At 34.7% G+C, this 25,601-nt stretch overlaps 1 protein-coding gene across 17 annotated transcripts in view; it reads right to left on the bottom strand.

Annotated features, from left to right (window-relative positions):
• Positions 1–25,601, bottom strand: part of TUT4 (terminal uridylyl transferase 4) — a 134,720-nt gene that overhangs the window by 76,844 nt on the left and 32,275 nt on the right. For all 17 annotated transcript variants that reach the window (XR_005370214.1, XR_005370213.1, XR_005370210.1 and 14 more), the window contains exons 3-8: positions 19,119–19,282; positions 12,939–13,055; positions 6,372–6,549; positions 4,441–4,529; positions 3,318–3,369; positions 845–914 (exon numbers count right to left, since the gene is read on the bottom strand). Coding sequence is in view for 11 of the 17 variants with exons in the window: in XM_038558007.1 (XP_038413935.1) it covers positions 845–914; positions 3,318–3,369; positions 4,441–4,529; positions 6,372–6,549; positions 12,939–13,055; positions 19,119–19,282 (670 nt within the window). In the remaining 6 variants the exon portion in view is untranslated. The remainder of the gene's footprint in view (positions 1–844; positions 915–3,317; positions 3,370–4,440; positions 4,530–6,371; positions 6,550–12,938; positions 13,056–19,118; positions 19,283–25,601) is intronic.

Genomic DNA, 25,601 nt, shown 5'->3' with positions numbered 1-25,601 from the left:
CATATATGTAAGTGAAAATAGGAGCTACCTTAAAGGGGTGACAGAATTCTAGTAGAGATATTTTGGTGGCAGGGAGAACAATCTGTGGTTCCACAAAGAGGCAATTTGACATGTGGTTACAAAAAAAAACAAACAAAACCACTAGAGGTCAGAATATTTCCATTCCAAATCTGACTTTACTCTAAATGATATGAATTTGGTCATATTTTATTCCTCCATGTCTCAATTTTTTAATTAGAAAGTAACAAAGTTGAATCCACAAATCCTTCTAACTTTGAATAAGAAAATATAGTACTCTTAAATTTTAAGATATACAGGTTAGTATTCAATAAAAGAACACTTAATTTTTTCTGTATTGTTTCCATGTCTCCCACATTGATCTCAAATAGTATTATTTCAGTTTCCTTTTTCATAGGCACATTGCTCTCTCAGTCCTATAGACATCTGACTAGAAAGGCAAGATTAGTCTTCAATGACTCATTCAATTCACTGAACTAAAAACTGGATTCTAAAAAGCTGTGAGCTCCTTGAGAAGACAGGCTATTTCTTACTTATGTTTGTATCCCTACAGCGAAGCATATAGTATAAGTACTTAACATATAGTAAAAGTTCAATACTGTTGGGTGAATCAACTTGAGAAAAAAAATGAAGTTTTGCCTTACTGTGTTTTGTTTTTAACTGGTAGCTTTATGCTTTTAGTAAGCTTTTATTTTTAATAAATAGAAACTAGCCTAGTTATATTAATCCAAAGAGAAATCTAAAACAAAATTTTGTCTTGGAAATGTTCACTGCATACTTAGTTGGTGTTATTTCAAAAAAAATATTTCTCTTCATTATTACCAACCTTTTCCGATCTTTGCATACCACAACAGGAACTTTGGCGTGAAAATCAGATTCCACATCTATATATAATACTAATGAAAAAAAATAAACAAGATAATGTCAACTTCTCTCAAATATTTATTCTACAGTAAACATTAAGAAATAGTTTCCTTCTAAAAATCATTCACATTGCTTCTGTGGGATAATACAGACTTATCATTATGAGCATCAACCCAACAGAATCTCTTACCTCTCTTGGTGTCATTTGTTGTATATCACAAATCACAGGCACAATCCCAAATATTGTCCAAAAATTACAGTCACCTTAAGAAGAAAGGACTTAACATCTCTAATAAGTATATAATCGAGTCAAAGTTATTAAAAAAAAAAAAAGACTGATTAATCACCAAACTCTACCTCTGAAACTAATAAACACTATATGTTAATTAATTGAATTTAAATTTAAAAATTTTTTTAAAGGTGTGGGGAGCCTGAGTGGCACAGTGGGTTAAGCATCCAACTCTGTATTTCGGCTCAGATCATGAGCTCAGGGTCCTGGGATAGAGCCCCACATAACCCTCCAAGCTCAGTGAGGAATCTGCTTAAGATTCTCTCTCTTCCTCTCCTTCTGCCCCTCCCATTAGTGCTCTCTAATAAAATAAAATCTTAAAAAAAAAAAGAAAAAGAGAAAAGGTAATAATTTTTTAAAAGATTTTATTTATTTATTCATGAGAGACACAGAGAGAGAAAGAGAGAGAGAGACACAGGCAGAGGGAGAAAAAGGCTCCATGCAGGAAGCCCAATATGGGACTCGATCCTGGGACTTGGGGATCACACCCTGAGCCAAAGGCAGAAGTTCAACCGCTGAGCCACCCAGGCGTCCGGGTGGTAATAATTTTTTAATTAAACTGAATTTGTAAGCCCATATATGTGACTTACAATGATTCAGTCATGTATTTAAAATATGTTTGCTAGGTTGATACTGTCCACTGATTCTAAAGAAGTAAAAGCTTTGGGCACCCCCGGTGGCGCAGCGGTTTAGCGCCGCCTGCAGCCCGGGGTCTGATCCTGGAGACCCAGGATCGAGTACCGCATTGGGCTCCCTGCATGGAGCTCGCTTCTCCCTCTACCTGTGTCTCTGCCTCTCAGTCTCGATCTCTCTCTGAATAAATAAATTAAAAAAAAAAATCTTAAAAAAAAAAAGTAAAATCTCTAGATCTACCTCTTAGCTGTAATATGCTTTAAAATTTTTATGCAATAAGAAACAGTATTTATTAAGAAAGAAAATGATACTAAAAAAATCCCTTTACAAGATTAACTGGATCAAATCATTCCCTTAATAGCTAAGGAAAATGGCCAACAAGAACCTGACAAATAATGGAAAAATGATGGCGGGGGGGGGGGGGGGGAGAGAGAGAGAGAGAGAGAGAGAGAAGGGAAGTTTAAAACAGACTATGAAGTCAATGACAGGGTAAGGCTAAGGTCAATAAGCTGTATCTTCTAAGTCAAACTGCAAATATTCTTGCCAGGTATTTATGATTCATAAAATTTAAGATAACGATAGTAATAGCAATCATAGTAGCAAGACCTTAACCTTAATAAGAAGTTATTATAAACTAAGCACTTCTAAACTGTGGCTTAGCCCACATCATTCTCACAACAATCTCCTTATCAAAAAGATACCATACACATATTGTGTCGTTTTACAAATGAGAAAACTGAAGCATTAACCCTTATATAATTTATCAAAGGATATAATCAATAAGTCGCAGAACTAAAATCTGAGCCTAGAAAGTCTGGCCCCGATCCTGAGTTCTTAAGACTTTACTTTTAACAAGAAAAGCAGTAACTTTTTTTAAAAAGGTATTTAATAATATTTAAAGTATTTAATAATATTTCATATTTACTTTAATAATATTCCATATTGTACTAAATGACCTAAGTCCTGGTTAGGACAACTGTCGTTTTAAAAAATTTTTATTTTAAAAAGTAGCTTTACCTATATGAATGTCCATTTTATACCAGAAGCAATCCAAACAAATAAGGCAGATATGAAAAACTTTTAGAAGGTATGATTTGGTTAATGTAATATAAATGATGAGATTAGATTAATATTAAGTGAGGGTAAGAAAACATATTTACTCAACGCGTGGACATATTTTTTCTCCAAGTCTCTTCCAAAATCATCCTTCATCAATGACCTCCTAACGATTATAGGTGTTCTATCTTTTATGCAAGGAATACCCATAATATTCAAAGCTAACATTTTTAAATTATCCGAAAGCAGTACTTTTTTTACATATCAACTTTAAATTACTTTTGATCTAATGACATATAAATTTTGTACCACACTTATTCAACAAGTACATAAGTATATGTAATATAATGACTCAAATATGCTATGAGTATTAGTTTAACTTGATTAGCCATATAGAAACATTACATATACCCTTAAAGATTTTTCTTTAGAAAGACAAATTAAAAAAGAAACTCACCACTTTTTTTTAAAATCCCAAGCACTTGTATCAGAAGATCTGGATGATTCATCTAAAAGATTTCAAATTAAATCAACACACTGATTTCAAAGTTCAAGCTACAAACTTTAGAGAGAATTCAATTTCATTAAATAATTAGATAAAATCATGCTCTGTATCTTAAAGTAATAAAAAAAAAGAAAGTGTTTTACTTTCTGTTAATGAACCTTGTTCATGGAAGTAGAATCAAATAATGTAATGCTATTATTCCATCAATATTCCTAGAATTAATAAGTTCTTAGTATGAGAAAAGATTCTGGAACTTCACAGCAAAACAAATGGGAAAGAAATTAGTTTACCAAATAAAGAGAAGTTGTTGAGAAAGGAAATTTAAGAGACACTGGTACTGCCAGCATTGTCAAGAGGCTGAGACATTACTTTAAATAACAAGCTTATCAAATGCTTATTTTAATATGTACTTTGCTATTTTTTAAGTATTTAATAATCATATACTAATCTTAAGTAAATGACCGTATCATATGAGAAATTAAAACATCAAATTTTCACATAAATGAAATGCTCTTTGAGCATTAAAATTATTCAAAAAAACCATAACACATGTCAACCGACTATTTGAAATGTTGCAAAGGTCAATAAATAATGTTAGCAGTGCTAGTTACTACTTATTTTAAAAGTACCCATAATGTACCATGCTACACAAATATGCCAATATACAGTATCTCATTTAATATAAAGTTATTATCCCTATCTTGGAAATTAAAAAACTTCAGTCTCAGAAAGGTCAAATAACTTGCTCATTGCAGCCAAGATTTGAATACAGATGTATGATTTCAAGGTTCTTTTACTTTCTATACTGCTTACTACAAGCAATAAACATTCAACATAATCAAACATATAGCATTTTCCTTTTTTACTGAATTCTTCTCTTTCCTTTTTCCTCTCCCTTATTTCTTTATTCCATCTATGTCTAACACCTAAGAGTTTCCAAAAGCAACCTTTAATTATGATCATAACACTCTACAAACCAGAATTTTATAGTCCCTCACACGTTCTAAAAAGATAATCAATTAAAAAATACCAAGTGCTAGTTAAGAATCACATAGAAAAAGGTTTTTCTACTTACCCTGGGAGGAAATTTTATATCTATATTAACATCACTATTTTTCAGAGCAAATTTAGTAAGAGATGAGCCATACAACCTAAGTGAACACTCTGGAAATAAAAGAAAAAATATCAAAGCATGAAACAGAGTACAAATAGGGGAAATTTTAAAAAAACAATGGTAGGAAAATTGCATTATTTTAATTCTGTGTCTTCCAATTCTTATTACAACATTTATAGAAGAATGACATCCTTTCTCTAACTGATCTAACAAAATATTAAAACTATTTCTCAGTTACAGAGTTCAGAGACAAGGAAGAAATTACTCATAAAAGTTCAGTGTTTAAACAAAATTTTAGAATAGTTCATTTAGAAATGACTAGAAGTTTAACATTTAATATGTAACAGGAAATAATGTACTAACCTAGATATACCTATTGTCATAAACTACCATTTATTTTTAATATTTCTATTTATGTTAAGAGGTAAATGGTAAAGGGATCATAGACACTCAATGCCAACATTCTTTAAAACTACAAAGTGAAGCCTAGTCACTTAACAAAAAAACAAAATCCTGTGGCTTTGAAGGGTTCATAGAATAAAATATATAGAATAATAACATAGAACTTTTTCAGACTATTGAATATATTATTTTAAAAATCATAATAAGGCAAATTTTAAAAAGATCTCATCAGAGAGAGCAAGTTGAAAAATAACATGATTGGAACTATTCAGGCAGGCAGGTGCAGTTTCTTACAAAGTGTGAGTTCATACTCATTTGTATATATAAAAGTCTACTTGTCAAGTTCACAAAAAGTCTGAAAGTCACTGAAGTCCTTAAAATCATAAAAATTTCATTTCTATTCTTAAAATAATAAATTATTTCTTTTTTTAAAACCATCTTTTTTTAAAGTTTATTTAAGTAATCTCTACACCACATGTGGGGCTCTAACCCACAACCTCAAGATCAAGATGCACACATTCTTCCAACTGAGCCCCAGACAGGTGCCCCAATAACAAATTATTTCTGTATTTAATTTAAATTAGTATTCAGTGTTTTTTAGATAGAAGCTACATTATTACAGAAATAAGAGAAATGAAACGTTTTCCATTTTTAAATTTCAATTTTATATTCTTTCTTATAAATCTCATAACAAGTGAACACTTTGTCAAGTGTTCAATATCCTTTTGGTGGTGAGAAGTCTTATTAAATAGACATTTAAATTCAATATTGATGCAAAAAAAATCATAAGGGCTAAGCAAATATAATCTTTACATTAGTATCTACAATAAACCTGGCACAACTCCCCTTTATCCTCAAAACATAAGCTTTCTGTAAACAGCAGAGTCAAGAAGAAATAAAAGTGCAAATTTTACTTCTAACGATCCCATTTAAATTAATTTTTCCTCACCATCAGACAATAGGAATTTTTTTTTAAAGATTTTATTTATTTATTCATGGGGGGAGGGCGGGGCAGAGACACAGGCAGAGGGAGAAGCAGGCTCCATGCAGGGAGCCTGACATGGGACTCGATCCCGGGTCCCCAGGATCATGCCCTGGGCTGAAGGTAGCACTAAACGGCTGAGCCACCTGGGCTGCCCCAGACAATAGGAATCTTATTCAGTGACTACCTGGAATGTATATACTGAAAATAATATAACTAAAATGTCCATTCAGAAGGCAAAGATATTAAAAAATAATATTAAATATGACCTTTAAGAAATTTTCCTGTAACTGACATTTTAAAATTTTTTATTACAAAAATTATAATTCCCCATTTTTCCCTTTCTGAAATATTTCCATAAAATCAGTTATAAAATAATTAAATTCATCTACTTCTAAGATGGAGAAACGAAGAGAAAGGAAAACACTAAGAAATTTACACTAAGTTCAACAGAAGCAAGTGGAAGAGTTGTACAATTTTAAAAATTAAGTATCAAGTATATTTGTACCTGGTAAAAATGTTGTTATAACCTTTGACATTTCCTCCACAATTTCCTGACGGACTCTGAGGTCATCATCTGTGATTCCGTGTTCTTTTGCTAATTCAATAACCGCAACACTTAAAGCAGCCAAGTGGGCAGGGGTAGGAGGTGGCAGAGAACGAAGCTCACTTTCTTCTTGTTTTTCCTATTAGTGTAACATTTAACAACATGAAAAAAAATGTTTCTATCTTATTATCCTTATATTTAGGGTAGAAAGACTACAAAAATGTATTAACAAATATTCACCTTCTATGTGCCTGATTCAAGACACCTAGGATATGGAAATAAACAAGACAAAAGAAATACCTGCCTTTCTAAGTACTGGAAGATTGAGGGGTGCTTTGGGGCATCTCCCATTAAACATTAAAAAAATAAAACTTGTTCTACTTTACTACCTGTATAAATTCTGAAATGCTACATCAAAGCCAAAATACTTTAAGTACAACACTTAGCTGCTTATTTTGTGGATAATTTTGTTACAGAAAAGGAACTGTTTTATATGCAGTAGAAAGTCTTGAATCCTCTCTGATCTGCTTATGGTATCATATTAAATGGTCACAGGAAAACATCCTAGACAATATCATCACATTTATTATACTGCCTACCATTTACATTTGATTTCTGTCATTTTACCCAATGCTAAGGTAAATGACTGTTCCCAAAAACCCTTGATTCTACTAAAAGTTTGAAAGCCAATTTAAACCAAAAAGCTAAAGAGGGACTGACTATATACTATATATACATAATGATTTTTAAAGATTAATTTTGTACTCTGATTTTTAAAAAACACATGTTAATTGTGAAAGTTACATAAAACAGTAAAATACAAAGTCATCCACTATCCAACATCATAGTATTTATATTTTAAAAAAAGATGTTATTTATTTGAAAGAGAGAGTGAGAGCGAGTAGGAGGAGGGAGGGGCAAAGGGAGAAAGACTCCCCACTGAGCACGGAGCCTGATGTGGGGCTTGATCCCAGGACTCCCTGAGATCATGACCTGAGCCAAAATCAAGAATCAAGTTAACCAACTGAGCCATCCAGACACCCCTTTATTTTTTACCATAACCAAGACCATACCATCCATTTCCTTAATGTTATAATGACAGCATTTTTTATTATCACATTTCAGTCAAGAGACATTCTCTTATTTTTTGAGACATAGCTCCCAACAGCTCTAAAAGTCAAAAGTAGTTTGTTCTCTCTTCTCTACCCCCAACAATATAGTTAAAGACCTGGAATGCCTGGGTGGCTCAGCAGTTGAGCGTCTGCCTTTAGCTCAGGGCCTGATCCCGGAGTCTCGGGATAGAGTCCCACATCAGGCTTCCTGCAAGGAGCCTGCTTCTCCCTCTGCCTGTGTCTCTGCCTCTCTGTGTGTGTGTGTGTCTCTCTCATGAATAAATAAATAAAATTTATATATAAAAAAACAAAAAACAAAGACTTTGGTTTATTTCTAATTTTATGCATTGTTACCATATTCAGTCTCAATAGAAGTTTATCTAAGACACAGAAAATCAAACATGAGGGTAAAACAACCTTATTTTTATAAATTTCTATGAATACTTCTGCGATCTTAATTATAATCTAAATCTTGGCTGAGTAAAGTTTTCAGAGCTATTTTTTTAGGATCCATCTAAGGTATTAATAGCAACACACTTAATAAAAACAATGATACAAGATTAACATGCAGCACAACTATTTTATATACGCAGAAATACCAAAAAATGCTCTGAATTATATTGCTAGATTTTCATGGAAATAAAGATAAAAGACAATCAATGAAAATACTCCTCTATCTATGCTATTTTTTAAAAAAGATTTTATTTATTTATTCATGAGAGACACACAGAGAGGGAGAGAGAGGGAGAGAGGCAAAGACGTAGGTAGAGGGAGAAACAGGCTTCATGCAGGGTGCCCAACGTGGGACTCGACCCCTGGTCTCCAGGATCACATCCTGGGCTGAAGGTGGCACTAAACCGCTGAGCCACTGTGGCTGCCCTCTATCTATTCTATTAATAAGCCTATCCTACTTCCCTTAAGGATACTATTCATCCAACAGTCTCATTGATATCCTCCTATCACTGATCATCCTCATCCATCCAATCATGAGGATGATCAATGAAGTCCTGCCCTATGTAACTTCATTCTAGTTACAGAAAATAGACAACAGATAAATAAATGTACACTATCACATCAGGTAAAGCTATGAAGAAAACCAAATAGGGTAAAAGACTACAGATTGATGGGCAGGGGTTTTTATTTTAGAATAGAGTAGACAAAGAAGGTCCCTCTAAATAAGTAATGTTTAGCAGAATTCTAAAACTGAAGGAGAGAGGCATTTAAATCTCTGGGGGAAGAGTATTCCAGATACAGAGAATACAAAGAAACATTAAATGCAAAGATTTGGAGGCAAGAAAGAACTTAATGTTAATCGAAGAGATCAATGTGGCTAAAGGGTTATTAGCTAAGGGGTGACTGGAAGGTGATAAGGCTGAAATGTTAACTAGAAGCCAAATATTGTTAGTTTCCTATTTTAAAAATTTCAATAGAAACTCAAAAGAAAATTAGCAAACCAGATGTAGTAAAATATTAAAGAGATTATATGCCATCACAAGTGCAATGTATTCCTGGAATGCAAAAATGGTTCAACATATAACAATCGATGTAATCACCACCTTAACAAAATGAAAGAAAAAAAATGATCATCTTGATCAATGCAAAGAAAGCATTCGATAAAATTCAACACCCTCTTGTGGTAAAAACAAAACAAAACACTCACCAAACTAAAAATTAAAAGAAACTACCTCAACATAATAAAGACCTATTTGAAAAACCCACAGCTAACATTGTACTCAGTGGTTAAAGACTGAAAGCTTTTTCTCTAAGATCAGTAACAAGGTAAGAATGCCCATTTTCATCATTTCTATTTAACATATTTATTAAGAGTGCCAGCCAGAAAAAGAAATAAAAAAGCAACTAACTTGGATAGGAAGAAATAAAATTAACTCTATTCACTGATTGTTATCTAATATGTAAAAAACTCTAAAGATACCACAAAAAACCTGTTGGAACTAATAAACAAATTCAATAAAGTAGCAGGATACAAATCAATACACAAAAATGTTGCATTTCTATACACTAACAATAATCTGAAAAGGAAATTAAAATAATTCCAATTAAATATCCTCAAAAATAATACTTAGAAATTAACTTAGCCAAAGAGATGAATGACTTGTATACTAAAAACAACAAAATACTGCTTAAAGAAATGAAAGAAGACATGAACAAATAGAAAGATATCCCATGTTCATGGATTGGCAGGCTTAAAATTGTTAAGACAACAATACTACTCAAAGCAATCTACAGATTCAATGCAATTCCATCAAAACCCCTTTAACTTTTTTTTTGCACAAATAGGAATTGATCCGAAAGTTCACACAGAATCTCAAGGGACCCAAAATAACCAAAACAATCTTGAAAAAGAACACAGCCAGAAATTCACATTTCCTGATTTTGAAACTTACTATACAGAGCCATAGTAATCAAGACAGTATGGTACTGGCATAAAGACAGATGTATAGGCCAAGAGAATAAAACACAAAGCCCAGAATTAGACCCTCGTATATATGGTTAAATGATTTTTAATAAAGGTCTCAAGACCATTCAATGGCAAATGCACTGCCTTTCCCACAAATGGTGCTAGGAAAACTGGATACCCATAAGCAAAATGGACCCTTATTATTTTACACCATACATCAAAATTAACTGTGTATTCCGTATTTCTATAAATATTCTCAAGCTTTGTTCTGTAACAACATTAAAACACTGGAAGCTGTCCTTTTGGGTCTTGTCTTCAAAAATTCTTTAGTTGGGATGAGACTGCATTTAATTTCTATATATTCTCCACTCCTGAAATAAGATCTTTCTGACTACCCAATGCCCACGAAGTATGAGGTTTTCCAGTCTGGATAGTGAGAAGGTACTATTCTCAGCACTATGTAAGCATCAAGCACTATTCTAATTCCTTCAGATGATTCTTTCCCTGGCTTTAGGCAGCTGTCTCACATGTATGTACCAATCAGTACTGTGCTGAATACTGTCAGAGGACTGTCTTTATATCTATGGATTTCTTTCTATACAGCTTTCTCTTTTTTGTTATTATGTCCAACAAACTCTAGCCACCCTGGATTCCCTGAACTCAAGTTCATCTCCTCAACTCTGGGAGTTTATGAGGCTCCCCTTCCTATAATGCAGTATGGAAACTCTCTCAAACTGGAGTAATCATTGGGCTCATCTTATTTGCTTTCCATTCACTGCCTGTCCTTCATTGCCTGAAAACCATTGTTTTTTCCTTTGCTTTATTTAAGAGTAAGGTAAATCTAGTCCTTATTATTATAACGTCAACAAAGGCAGAAGTCCAATACAGCTGTTTCTAAGGGTTTTGGATTTTTTTTGGAATATTCTAAAATCACCTTATAATATATATAATGTCTATCAGCTTTCTTTTTAAGTTTCTTATTTAGAATTCCCTGAACTTCCTAGAATTAATGATTAGCTTCACTCAGCATTTCTTGAAATTTCTCAGTTATTATCTCATAAACTACCACCAACTTTGTCTTTGTTCTATTAAGTCTTCTGAAACTCTAATTAAATCAAAGTGATAACACTGATAAAATTTGAATTTCTTTTCCGAGTTCCTGATTTTCAATGCATTTTTTTCAAGAAAGATATACTAAGCACCTATTGTGTGTCAGACACTGTCCTAAGCAATACAGAAACAAAAATAAATAAGAAATGAAACCTGTCCTATGGAATATCGACGCCTAAAAGAGAAGAGAAAGCAGACACACACAATACAGTATATCAGGTTTTCTGATCAAGCTGCTCTGCAAGCAGAGAAGGAATACCTAATCCAGAATTGTTGGAAAGGTCAGGTAAAAGAGTATTTCTCAGAGAAAATATACAAGCAGAGACTTAGACACAAGTAGGAGATTATATAGCATTAATATTACCGCTTTGAGAGGGGCCTAGGTGGCAAAGTCGGTTGAGCATCTAATTCTTCGTTTCAGCTCAGGCTGTGATCTCAGGGTTATGGGATCAAGCTCTGAACTCAGCATGGAGTCTGCTTGGGATTCTCTCCCCCTCTCCCTCTGCCCCTCCCGCTTGTGCACACACATGCACTCCCTCTCAAATAAATCTTTAAAATATATTACCACTTTGAAAAAAAAACAAATAGCTAAAATACTAATAATTTCTTTAAAAAAATCATTCATATCTAGGTCTATGAAATTTTCTAATAAAAATAACCAAAAAATTATGAATTACCAAAGTCTAAAGATTATAAGGCCCTACATGGTATGGATTTCTCTAGCTTCATCTCACATCATTTCCTCCTATCTCTCTGTGCCCATCATGCTAGACTCTTTCAGTTCCTCATATGCCATGTCATCTTTTACCTTTTTGCCTTTTTTTTTTTTTTAATCTATCTGTTTGTTGTGAAAGAGTGTACCTATGCACATGCACAAGCAGGGTAAAGGGCAGAGGGAGAGAATTTCAAGCAGACTCCCTGCTGAGCACAGAGTTGACTCAGGCTCAATCACATGATCCATGAGATCATGAATTGAGCCAAAACAAAGAGTCAGATACTCAACCAACTGAGCCACCCAGGTGCCCTCATTTTGCGTTTTAAATTACCCCTTTCAGCCTTTCGAACTACCCATTCAAATGTCACTTTCTCAGAGAAACTATCCCTGTTGCAGACTAAGTAAAATATCCTTGTACATTTCCTTAGCACCACATTTCTCCCTTTAATAAAACTCATTATACTTAAATTCTTTTTCAGTGCATACCTTCACCAATACTTTAGAAACTCTGAGGGTAGGAACCACAACCATCTTATTCAACACTGCCTAGACCTAGCACATAAAAACTCAATAAATATCAACTGGACTGATTGCATTTGGCAGGGTTTTTTTTTTTAAGATTTTATTTAATATTTGAGAGAGAGAGCGAGAGAGCGAGCATGTGAGCATGAATAGGGGAGCTGGGGCAGAGGGAAAAGTAGACTCCTCATTGAGGAGAGAGCCCAACACAGGGCTCAATCCCAGGACCCCAAGATCATGACCCGATCCAAAAGCAGACATTTAACCAACTGAGCCACCTAGGGTAGGGGCCTGACAATTTTTTTTTTCTTTTTTAATTAAGATTTTATTTTTAAGTTACTTCTATACCAACATGGGACTCGAACTTACAACCAAGAGATCAAGAATCACATGTTCTACCAACTGAGCTGGCCAGGTGCCCCTATCTGCCAATTTTAAATTTAAGAATCAACACACTTTAGTATGAACAGACTGGTCTCTGAAAAGGTTCCCCTCCTGACTACCTAAGATAAGAAGGGCAATCACAGCTTTTAATGCTATCACTTCAGTTACTAATGTAAGATGGGACAAATACCCCATTTTTAGTTTTACAAATAAATGATATAGTTTTATCATTCAAAAAATGAATAAAATATTTTGTAAAAAAAACTCACCAAAATATTTTTCTTATGTCGTTTCTCCTTTATATGTTTATGAGCTCCCTGGATGTTTTCAATGTGAATTAAGCAAAGTTTGCATAGATACCGGCAATTGGTATATTCTGGTGAACGCTGAAACATTAAAAAATGTATTTTTTCAGAAAACAGAGAAGTAAATATTTGACCATATATATGAATTTTATAATTACACAAATATAAGAAAAATAAGCATTAAAGGAATAAATTTTTAATAAATAAACCAGCACTTATATACTCAAAAGATACTTGTCCTTTTCAAAATAGTCATCATAGGAGATCATATTCTCATTTCAAACAACATCATGATAATGCTAAATGTTTGATACTTTACTAATATAGTCTTTAGAATCTAATGTAGGATAAGAAAGTCAGTCTTATTAGTCTTATTCCAATGCTCTCCCAAAAACTAGTTTCAAACTTTGTCTTTTTAATTACTATAAATAATAAAATCCACCCTCAAATAGATTTCTAAAGAATGAATTGCAAACGTGGAAGAAAATTCCAAAAGCTGAGTTCTGAAACACTCCAATTGCAATCTCATGGGAATAAATGGGTAATCTCTTGAGGTAACTATTCTAAAGGGAATAACTCAGACACATAAAATTATCATAGTACTTTAGTCATACTTTATAAATCTATTCTTGAAATAATAATTAAAAAAAACTTCATAATTCCGAAGTGCCTATTATGTGCTAGGCACTATGGTAGCTGCTTCACATATAGTTTGTCATTTTAATACCTTTAATAATCCAATTAGCTTGATATAATCTTCATTCTCTAGATGTGAAAAGAAAAGTTCATACAGCCTGTAACTTTCACAAGGATATGGTATGTAAGTAGGAGATGCTGAATTTAAATTCATGTATATCTGAATCCAAAGCCAACTCTACCGATATGGTTAGAAAATGAAAAATTACAAAAACACAATAAATATACACTGAATTTTATTTTTTTTTTATTTTTTTTTTATACACTGAATTTTAAAACATTATTTCTAGTGCCTTATACTGCAATTTCTGAAATTACAGCAATGCTTAAATTTTTATCTCAGAGTGACCTTCAGTACGCTGCAACTCCTGACAAAAGGATTCTCTAACTTCATAATATCATTTTCTTTAAATGGAAACCTGCCCCAAATTTAGCAAAAGTCCTACCATAGACTAAAAATAATTATAGCCATCATTTATAAAGTATGTATTAATCTTAAAACCTTGTAATAATTTCCCCAATCTACTGGCAAAGCAATTAAATCTCAAAAATTAAATAATTTGTCTAAGACAACAAGCAAAAAGGAAAACAGTTCAATCCAGTCATTTCAATTTGTAGTGTAAAAATTCTTTCACTATTTGCAATGACATGGATGGAGCTAGAGTATTATGCTAAGCGAAAGAAGGTCAGTCAGAGAAAGACCAATATCATACGGTTTCAGTCCTGTGTGGAACTTAAGAAACAAATAAATGAGCAAAGCGGGGGAAGAAAGAAAGAGTAGTAAACCAAAAAACCAAGTTTGTCAAGAGAACACAAGGTAAGTGGGGGGATGGGTAACCATCAGGGATGGGTTAAATAGGTGATGGAGATCAAGGAAGGCACTTGTGATGAGTACCTGGTAGTGTACAGAAGTCCTGAATCACTGTATTGTACGTGTGAAACTAATATTACACTGTATATTAACTAACTGGAATTTAAATAAAAACTTAAAAAAAAAAAAACTAAAAAATTTTCAAATCTGTCCTTATTAAAGAATGAATTAAGCCCTTGCAGAAACTCCTATCTCTTAATTTCTAGCCACAACTAGTACTTAATTCCCTAAATATTTTCTGAGCTCATACTGTATGTCAAACATTTGTCTAGGAACTAAGGAACATATAGCATAAACAAAACAAATCAAAATCCGTATTCATAATTTACAATCTACTATACAGAGACATGTAATAAACAAACAAATGCACAAATAAATAGGAATATGGTGCAGGGGTGTCAACTACTTTTTAAAAAAGGATCATCAGAGATGCCTGTGTGGCTCAGTGGTTGAGCATCTGCCTTTGGCTCAGATCATGATCCTGGGGTCCTGGGATCGAGCCCCACATCAGGCTCCACACGGGGAGCCTGCTTTTCTGCCTATGTCTCTGCCTGCCTCTCTGTGTCTCTCATGAATAAATATATCTTAAAAAAAAAAAAAAAGAAGATTAAAAAGGATCACTTAAGGATCACTGATAAATTAAATTCCAAGTAGAAGCAAATGTTAATGCTAAGACCCTTGTCACTTTCACCACTCTTTTTGAACCAAGCCAACATAATTTCTTTTCAAGATCAATGTAGTACACCATAATGGCAATAAGCTCTTCCTGCTTCTATTCTTAAAGGAATCAGGAAGGTAAGTAATCCCTTTAAAATATGGATTAAATCTTAATTCTCTACCCAAAACCTTCACTGTCTTCCTCTCATACTTGGAATAAAAACCAGAGTCCTCTTAAGGGGCCCTGTGACATGGCCCTCATTACCACTCAGAGCTAGTCATATACTAGGTTTTTTGCAGTTTCTCAAGACATATTAGCATATTCCTACCTTAGAGTCTTAGCATTAACATTTATTTCTACTTGGAATGTCTCTTCCCAATTCCCACATAGGTCAATCCTTCATGTTCTTTAAATTTATTTATTTATGAAAACATAAATACAGAACACTGAAAGTCATAAATATTGATGAGATTATAAAGGGAGTCAGGAAATCACTCATATAAGTTTTTTAATTGTAAAATATTGGCAGATAAGGACTTGTCCAGATTCTTTTGGTAAGAAGTGTATTTTAACATGAATGGGGAGTCAGAAGGCTTGAAATGACATCTCAATTGACTTTGGATAAATCTCTAACACCAAAAACTGCTTCTATATAACCTTAAAATGAGTAATAAAAATTGCTCTATGTGGTAAAATAACTCAATTCTACAAGTAGCTGATCTTTAGTGCTTAAACACACTATACAAAGAACTTTTACTTGTATTTTTTATTTTTTTCAAGATTTACTTATTATTCATGAGAGACAGAGAGAGGGGGGCGGGGCACAGACACAGGCAGAAGGAGAAGCAGGCTCCATATAGGAAGCCTGACGTGAAACTCAATCCTGGTCTCTGGGAACATGCCTTGAGCCAAAGGCAGATGCTCAACCGCTGAGCCACCCAGGCATCCCAACTTTTACTTGTATTAACGTATTTAATCCTCATAACAGTCAATGAGCTAGGTGTTAAATTTTTAGCAACATTTTATTTTCTATTTTTTTTTAAGATTTTTTATTTATTTACTCATGAGAGACAGAGAGAGAGAGAGAGAGAGGCAGAGACACCGGAGGAGGGAGAAGCAGGCTCCATGCAGGGATCCCGATGTGGGATTCGATCCCGGGTCTCCAGGATCACACCCTGGGCCGAAGGCAGGCACTAAACCGCTGAGCCACCCGGGCTGCCCTTTTAGCAACATTTTAATGATGAGGTTACTGAAGTTTAATTAAAGAGATTAAAGAACTTATCTGCTATCCAACCACTTAAGTGGCAGAGGTAGACCCAGTTGACTCCAAAACCTATAAACTTAACCACTAAGCAAACCACCTCTAATTATTAACCAACTACTACATCCAAGGTACTATATTAAGCACAATAGCAAAGAACAAAAATGTTCTCACAACATCATGAAGCTTCTATTTTCACAGAAGAGACCCATGAAAAATGCATAAACAAATGCTTTAAAATTCCTTCATCATGGTTATATTTTATTTTACCCTTAAACACACACACTAATAACTTTTTTAAAGTTTCTGCAGACCAGCTAGAATAAAGATCGCTGGGCATGGAAATTCTAAGTATTTCCTAATCAATATTTATCACTAACTATAGGGAAATTTATCCTTCTGATCTAATAGCTTAGATTCTTAGATTCTTTGGTATAGTTTAAAAACCTGTATCTTTATTTATCAATCAGATAATCTATGGATACCTACCTATGAACAAAAGGACCTGATAAAATCAAAAGCAAATAGTTAAGAATATTCTTAATGAGTATCTAAAGTTGGTAGAGAAAAAATGTTAATTAAGAGTACACTAAACTGGGATGCCTGGGTGGCTCAGTGGTTGAGCATCTGCCTTTGGCTCAGGGCGTGATCCCAGTGTCCTGGGATCAAGTCCTGCATTGGGCTCCTTGCAGGGAGCCTGCTTCTCCCTCTACCTGTGTCCCTGCCTCTCTCTGTGTGTCTCTCATGAATAAACAAACAAAATCTTAAAAAAAAAAAAAAAAAGAGTACACTAAACTGAAAATAAAGAGGTTTTAGAGGACTGAGAAACAAAGTGCCAGAAACAAGAGATTATAGACATCTACGCTAGGATTGGCACACTCATTTTATATCATTGCTGCTTAAATTCAAATAAAAAAGTATTTTCCATGCTCCCAAACTTTTCTTTTACACCAAGCCATTCTTTCCTACCACCATCAAATATCCATTCCACTCCAATATCTTTCATCTCTGAAGAACTGATCTTTTGTGCTTTGTATTCTAACCCATCCAGTCCCCTACTTATTCTTAAAATATTTTTCACATTTCCCTTATACATGCTGTATAATTCACCTGCACCAGCCTTCCCCAATTCACCTAGTAAACTCCTACGCCTTCAGATTCAGTTCCAATGTCACCTCCTTATAAAGCATTCTCCAAACTGATGCCTCTATATCCCAACTCGTTGATCACTCTTTTGTCTAAGATTTCAGGCAATACTTTCTTATTACTATTATTTGCTTACATGTTTTTCTCTAATTAGCAAACTCCTAGAAAAGCAGTATCATGTTTTTAGAAATGCCACACATTCCCAATTCAACTTATCATTAGATCATGGCACATGAATAGCACTCAATATTTATCTTAACAATACACAGATCCAGAATAGCTACTAATTCCAGACTCAGGAAAGAGAAGGTGAGGAATGAGAGAACTAATAAGTAAAATAGTAAACTGCAAAAAAGACTTTCTTCTAACTCGGACCTTTGGAGACTAGCTATACAACCTAAATTCTCTTCCTTATTATGGGCCTCTACCTTTTGATATTCCTTTCTATTTTCACAAGATGACTATTCTGTCAAAAGTTCTATTAATAACTCAGGATTGCCTTCTTCAACCTAGATACCATCTCATTTTCCTAAACTCTATAAAATTATATCATTTCTTTCATTTCTTATTTGTCAAGAATGATGACCTATTTCCTTATATACATACTCACAAATATCCCAAATTTTTTTATGAACAGATTGATTTATGATTATTTCCTTTAATACCTAGCAGTGTTTTTATTAAGGCAACGAATATGTACTTCTAAGCTAAGAAATTAATTAGGACTCAGGAACAAGATACTAATGGCTAGAACAATTCTGAATACATAAGAGATATTCAGTAAATGGGAGACAAAAGAGGAAAGTAGTGGAGAAAAAACAAGGAGAAAAGTGAGTGCAGTATATCATATAATATTTGCTAATTTATTTGTCACTCCAAATGGACTGTTCACTTCTGATTCACCAACTGCCATTTTCATCAATATATCCCAGTGTAGTACTTAGAACATAACAAGCACTCATTTATGTTTTGATAAGTGAATAAATCAGAGGTCAGCAAATTTCTTCTATCAAGGGACAGAGTAATATTTTGATAAATCTCTTATACTTTGGTAAACAGCAAATATTTTATGCTTTGCAAGCTATATGCTCTCTGGAGCAAATAACTACTCACTCAATTCAACTCTGCCATGGTAGCATGAAAGCAGTCATAGACAGCAGGTAAACAAATGGGCATGGCTATGTATCAATACAATTTTGCTTACAAAAACCAAGCACTACACTTATTTTACACAATTTTAAAAACACAAAGCACATAAACAAAAAGGCAAAAATAAGAGGGTAGGCCATAGTTTGTTGATCCCTGGAATGAATCAATGAGATCAGACTCACAGACATAAGGATTAGCTAAACAAAGGGAGAGAAGAAAGGAAGAGAGAAGGAAGGAAAGAGGGAAGCAAGGAAAAACAAATGCTATCTCTGCCTTAGTAATTAAAGAAAAAGAGCTGTACTTGGCAAAGAAAAGTTATGAAACATGCATATTCATCCAAGTAACTAAAATGACATAATATACTTTTTCAAGTCGAAAGATGTGATCTCTTTCTAAGCGTTCTTCTGCTTGTTTCAAGCCTAGCCTCTGCTCAGGTGTCAATGCAGATTCATCTATCACAGTAGCATTTTCTAAATAGTCCATCTCTGAAGAGTTTTCTTTATTAGAGTCATCATTCTTCATTTTACCTAGAAAAGGAAGCAATCAGTTACCATCAGAAGTGATAAATTTAAAAAATTTTAATGGAAAATAATTTATACATATACAGGAAAAATATTCTTGCCTTACACTTTCCTTAGCTGTACAAGTTGGAATACTTAGGTAAAATACAAGTATGAGATATACATGGTATCAAAACTCACAAAGAAAAATCTATTTCGATGGGCCAAATGCCTATCTTCCTTGTTCTTCCAATCTATCGAGACAAATAGGACTAAGGCTGATTACACAAGGCTAACATAACAACCATGTTGTAAAATCTCTGAATTCTGAAGTGTGATAAAAAGTTATTTTAAGTCTCAAAGGCTGGTCACTAAAATCACTTTAATGACTTCATCACTATATACACTAGCAGCTAAAAGAACATATATCTTTAGACCACAAACCCACATCAAGCACCTCTCTCTTTGTTTTCAAAGAACTCAGAATACCTCTACCACATCAGTATTTTTTCTTTGCTTCTCTGCCTAACTAGATTGCAATCTCTTCAAGGCATAGACTGTGTGCTACCATCTTTTCATTTCCAGCACCTAGCATTATGGGACTGGCATACGGTAGGCTCCACTATCAATGTAATTTTTTTAAATGCAAACTGAATTATGTTATTCTCTTGCTTAACATACTTAAAAAGCTTTCAAAGAGTTCAGGATAAAGTTTAAACTCTAGCATATTATATGCCATCCTTTCCTTCATGAAGGCAGTAAACAGAATAACTACAACATCCTACCATAACACTTTTAACTTCATTCATACCAAATGTGCTGGAATGGATCACTGCTATTTCAAGTTTCAATGCCTTTTATATATGCTGTTCCTTCCATTATTAAGACTATCCTCACTTCAACTAGTAATGTTTACCTGTCCTGCAAAATTCAGTTTAGGCTAAAACCATTTCAAAGACAGTCTGATATTTTTTATACAGCTGACACATGAGTAATATTAAGGCTTAGGATGTCAAAATCTGCATATAACTTTTTACTGCCCAAAATCTTAACTATTAATAGCCTACTGTTGACAAATAGCCTTAATAGTAACATAAACAAGTCGACACATATTTTGTACATTATATATATAATTATATATGTATTATGTGTATAATTATATAATTATATATATATATTATATTCTTACAATAAAGTAAGCTAGAAAAAAGAAATTCTTATCAAGAAAATTATTAAGGAAAAAAAAAAAGAAAACTATTAAGGGGCTGTCTGGGTGGCTCAGTCAGTTAAGTGCCCAACTCTTGATCTCAGTTCAGATCATAATCTCAGGAGATCAGGTCTTGCATCGGGCTCTGTGCGGAGTATGGAGCCTGCTTAAGGGTCTGTCTTGTTTTCTCTCTCTGTTCCTTCCCCCCACAAAAAAAGAAAATCATAAGAGAAAATACATTTACAGTAACATAATGTATTTATTTTAAAAAGAAAACCAGGGGTTTCTGGCTGGCTCAGTCAGTAGACCATGTGACTCTTGATCTCAGGGTTTTAAGTTCAAGCCCCACTTTGGGTATAGAGATTACTTAAAAGAATAATAATTTAAAAAATTTTTATTTTCTTACCTATTGCCCTTTTTAAAATTTTTTAAAACTTAAAAAAATTCACACACAGGGCAGCCCTGGTGGCTCAGGGGCTTAGTGCCGCCTTCAGCCCAGGGTATGATCCTGGAGACTGGGGATCGAGTCCCAGGTCAGGCTCCCTGGATGGAGCCTGCTTCTCCGCCTCCCTGTGTCTCTGCCCTCTCTCTCTGTGTGTCTCTCATGAATAAATAAATAAAATCTTAAAAAAAAAAATCCACATAAGTGAACCTGTGCAGTTCAAAAACTGTTGTTCAACTATACAACTGCAGTCTCATAGCACTTGCTATTATCTCACATTTGCGTATTACTATAATTTGTATTCATATATCTATCTTCTACCTTAGATGATGGATTCCTTGATGGTAATGACTAGGTTTTATTTAACTTTTCATTTTCAGATTTTAATACCTAGGCCAGAGATGATACAATCGAAGTGTTGAACAAATAAATTAATGTGGATGTATCTAAAAACACTGTTTAAGTAAATGCTCATAGACAACCAAAAGATCTCTCCACTCTACCTTCAAAAGCCAACTAACTACATGCAATGTACAAGAACCATGACAGTCTATTCTACCTTTTGATAGCACTAATTTTTCACGCAAAGAAGAAATGGTATGCCTCTGGAAATGATGTGTTTTCTACCACAAGGGCACTGAAGTCTCTGGAATCATATGGCAAACTCTTAGGTAAAGATGTTATAAGAAGGATTCAAAGATCAGAATTACTGTCAGGTAAACACTGATGCACAATGAGCAATTTGCAATGATGTCCTAGTATTTGGAAAAATAATTTAGTTTCTTAGTAGCCATTTTATGATGGAAATATTAAAAAAAGGTAAAATCCTCGTTTTATTTCTACATTTCATGAAAAAGGATAGTAGCAAGAAAACAATATACTAAAAAAAAAATATTCTAACCCTCTTTTCCTTTTTTTTTTTTTTTTTAAGATTTTTATTTATTTATTCATAGAGACAGAGAGAGAGAGGCAGAGACACAGGCAGAGGGAGAAGCAGGCTCCATACAGGGAGCCTGACGTGGGACACGATCCAGGGTCTCCAGGATCACACCCCGGGCTGCAGGCGGCGCTAAACCGCTGCGCCACCTCAGCTGCCCCCTCTTCTCTTTTTTATATGTACAATTCACCCAGCATAACAAGGCAACTAACATCAATTCCTGTAAAACTGTCATTTCTGCCAATATAATTATAGAAAGCTATATATCTTTCTTTAAAAGACAGAAAAACAAAATTATTTAATTTTCTGAAATCAATATCAATATAAAATAACATTAGGAAGAATTTCCCAACTTTTTTTTCCATAGAACTTTAGTCCCATGAGATACTAATACTCTCACAAGAGTTGAAAATAGGTATTCAAAAACCCATACATAAATGTTCATAGCAACACTATTTACAACAGTCAAAGGTGGAAAAAACCCAAACCAAACATCCAATCACTGATAAATAAACAGAATGTGGCATATCCATATAGCAGAACGTAATTCAACTGTCTTAGCCCAGGTAGCCATAATAAAATACCAGAGACTAGGTGGCTTAAGCAACAGGAATTTATTTTCTCACAGTTCTAGAGGCAGGAAAAGTCCAAAATCAGGGTGCCAGCAGGGTTGGTTCTGATTAGAGCTCTCTGTGAATTGTAGACAGTTGCTTTCTTGCTGTGTCCTCATGAGGCCATTCCTTAGTGCATACAGAGAGACAGAGCTCTCCCTCTTTTTTTCAATCCTATTGGATTAGGACCCCACCCTTATGACCTCATTTAATCTTAATTATCTCCTAAAACCTCTTATCTCCAAATAAAATCACACTAGGAGTTAAGGCTTCAGCATATGTACTTTTTAAGGGGACCAATTCAGTCTACACTATTAGCCTTAAAAAGAAGTACTGATGTGTATATATACTATAACACAAATGAACCTTGAAAACATGATGCTTAATAAGGAAGCCAGACATGAAAAAAAATCATATATTACATAATTCTATTTCTAGGAGATACCAAGAATAGGTAAATATATAAAACCAGAAAGTGTAATTAGTGGTTGTCAGAGGATGATGGAGGGAGGGAAAATGGGAGTGAATTTTTTTTTTCAAAACCTGAGCTGAGACCAAAAGTTCGATGCCAGGGACTCCTAGTAGGTCAGTGGTTGAGAGTCAGCCTTTGGCTCAGGGCGTGACCCCAGGGTCCTGGGATCGAGTCCTGCATCGGGATCCCCACAGGTAGCCTGCTTCTCCCTCTGCCTATGTCTTTGCTTTTCTCTGTGTCTCTCATGAATAAATAGATAAAATCTTTTCAAAAAAAAGTTGGACATTTAACCAACTGAACCACTCAGGTGCCCCAAGGGGACTGAATCTTAATGGGTAACAGATTTCCTTTTGGGGTGATGAAAAAATTCTGCAATGAGATAGTGGTGATAGTTGTAAAACACTATAAATGTACTTAATGCCACTGAATTATAAACTCTAAAATGGTTAAGATAGTAATTCCTGTATGATTCAGCAATTCCACCCCAAAACATGTTATCAAGTGAAAACATACATACACACATAAACTTAAAAAAAAAAAAACATTCATAGCAGCATTATTCATAAGAAAAGGATAGAAACGATTCAAATATCAATGGATAAAAGGATTAAAAAAATGTGATATATCCATACAATGGAATTCAGCAATAAAAAGGAGTAAGGTACATGGATGAATTTTGAAAGCACTGTGCAGGGGTGCCTACGTGGCTCAGTCAGTTAAGCATCCGACTCTTGATTTTGGTTAAGGTCATGATCTCAGGGTCATGAGATCAAGCCCTGTATCAAGCTCCACAATGGGCACAGAGCCTGCTTAAAATTTTCTCTCCTTCTCCCTCTACCCCTCTCTCTGTCGTCCTCCTTCTCTAAAAAGGGGGGGGGGGGTGTTCGGTTGCTCAGTCGGTTGGACATCCATCTGACTCTTGGTTTGGGCTCAGGTCATGATCTCAGGGTTGAGGAATAGGGTCCCACTTTGGGCTCTGAGCTCAGCACCTAGTCAGCTTAGGATTCTCTCCCTGTCCCTCCTCCATGCCCCTTCCCCTGTTTAAAGACACACATGCTCTCTCTCTCCCTCTCTTTCTCAAATAAAAACAAAACAAAAACCAAAAAACCTATTGTGCTAAGTGAAAAAAGCCAAACACAAAAGGCCACATATTGTATGATTCCATTTACATAAAATAGGCAAATCTATAGAGACAGAAAGTAGATTAGTGACTTCTTTTTTTAGTGGGGGAAGGGGAGAAGGAGAGAGAGAATCTTTTTTTTCTCCCAGTGAAAGCATTATCAAGGATTTATTTTTTTAATTTTTTAATTTTTTTATTGGAGTTCAATTTGCCAACATATAGCATAACATCCAGTGCTCATCCTGCCAACTGCCCCCCATCAGTGCTCATCACCAAGTCACCCCAACCCCCCACTCACCTCCCTTTCCACTACCCCTTGTTCGTTTCCCAGAGTTAGGTGTCTCTCATGTTTTGTCACCCTCACTGATATTTTCACTCATTTTAGCAGGTTCCACACCTAGCGTTTAGCCCAATGCAGGGCTGATCTCACAACCCTGAGATCACAATCTAACCAAAACTCAAGTGTCAGAGCCTCAATCAACTGAGCCCCTGAGTAGTGACTCTAATGGGTATAGTTACTTTTGCAGAAATGAAAATTTTCAGGTAGTAGACAGTGACAATATCTACACAACTTTATGAATATGGTACTAAAAACCACCAAATTATGTTTCTACTCTTTTTTTCTTTGAGAGTACATGCAGGCAAATAGGGAAGGGGAGGGGGCGGGGGTGGGGGAAGGGGGGGGGGGGATGTGCAGGAGAGGAAGAGAATCCTAAGCAGACTCCATGCTGAGCAAGGAGCCCAAAGCAGAGTTCGATCTCAAGACCCTGACATGATGATCTGAGCCGAAATCAAGAGTCACTTATCCAACTAAGCCACCCAGGCAGGTACCCTAAACTGTATGCTGTTAAATGAGAAATTTTGGCATGTGAATTATATCTCAATAAAGCTATTATATAAAAAGATAGGGGCACCTAGATGGCTCAGTCACTTGAATGTCCAACTCCTGATCCCAGTTCAGGTCTTGATCTCAGGATCCTGAGTTTAAGCCCTGCATTGGGCTCCACACTGGGTGTGGAATATACTTAAAAAATTAATAACAGCAGTGCCCCAGGTGGTGCAGTCAGTTGGAGACCAACTCTTGGTTTGGACTCAGGTTATGATCTCGAGATTGTGAGATAAAGCCACACACTGGGTTCCCTGCTCAACACAGAACCTGCTTGAGATTCTCTCTCCACCTCCCCCTCATGTGTGTGCACACACATGTGCTAAATCTTTAAAAATTAATAACAAAAATTTTTTTAAAGTAAGAACAATTTTAAATATGACAGTGATAAAGACAATGGAGAAAAATTAAACCGGCAAAAAGAATTATAAATTTTAGATAAAGGATCCAGCAAAACCCTCACTGAGAAGGTGAAGAAGGGTAAGAGAGCAAGCCATATGGACATCTTGGGGATGAATGTTCCAGGCAGAGGAAAAAGTAAAAGTGAAAGCCATCCTTCGTATTTGAGGAAATGCAAAGAAATCACGTACTTGGGACAGAGAGGGAGAAAGTAAGAAGTAGATGAATGAAAGCAGGCAAGTGGGACAGTGGCATAGATCACATAGGGCCTT

This window comes from Canis lupus, chromosome 15 (assembly GCF_011100685.1).
Source record: "Canis lupus familiaris isolate Mischka breed German Shepherd chromosome 15, alternate assembly UU_Cfam_GSD_1.0, whole genome shotgun sequence".
NCBI classification, from domain to species: domain Eukaryota; kingdom Metazoa; phylum Chordata; class Mammalia; order Carnivora; family Canidae; genus Canis; species Canis lupus.
This window is presented reverse-complemented; position numbering and strand designations above follow the sequence as displayed.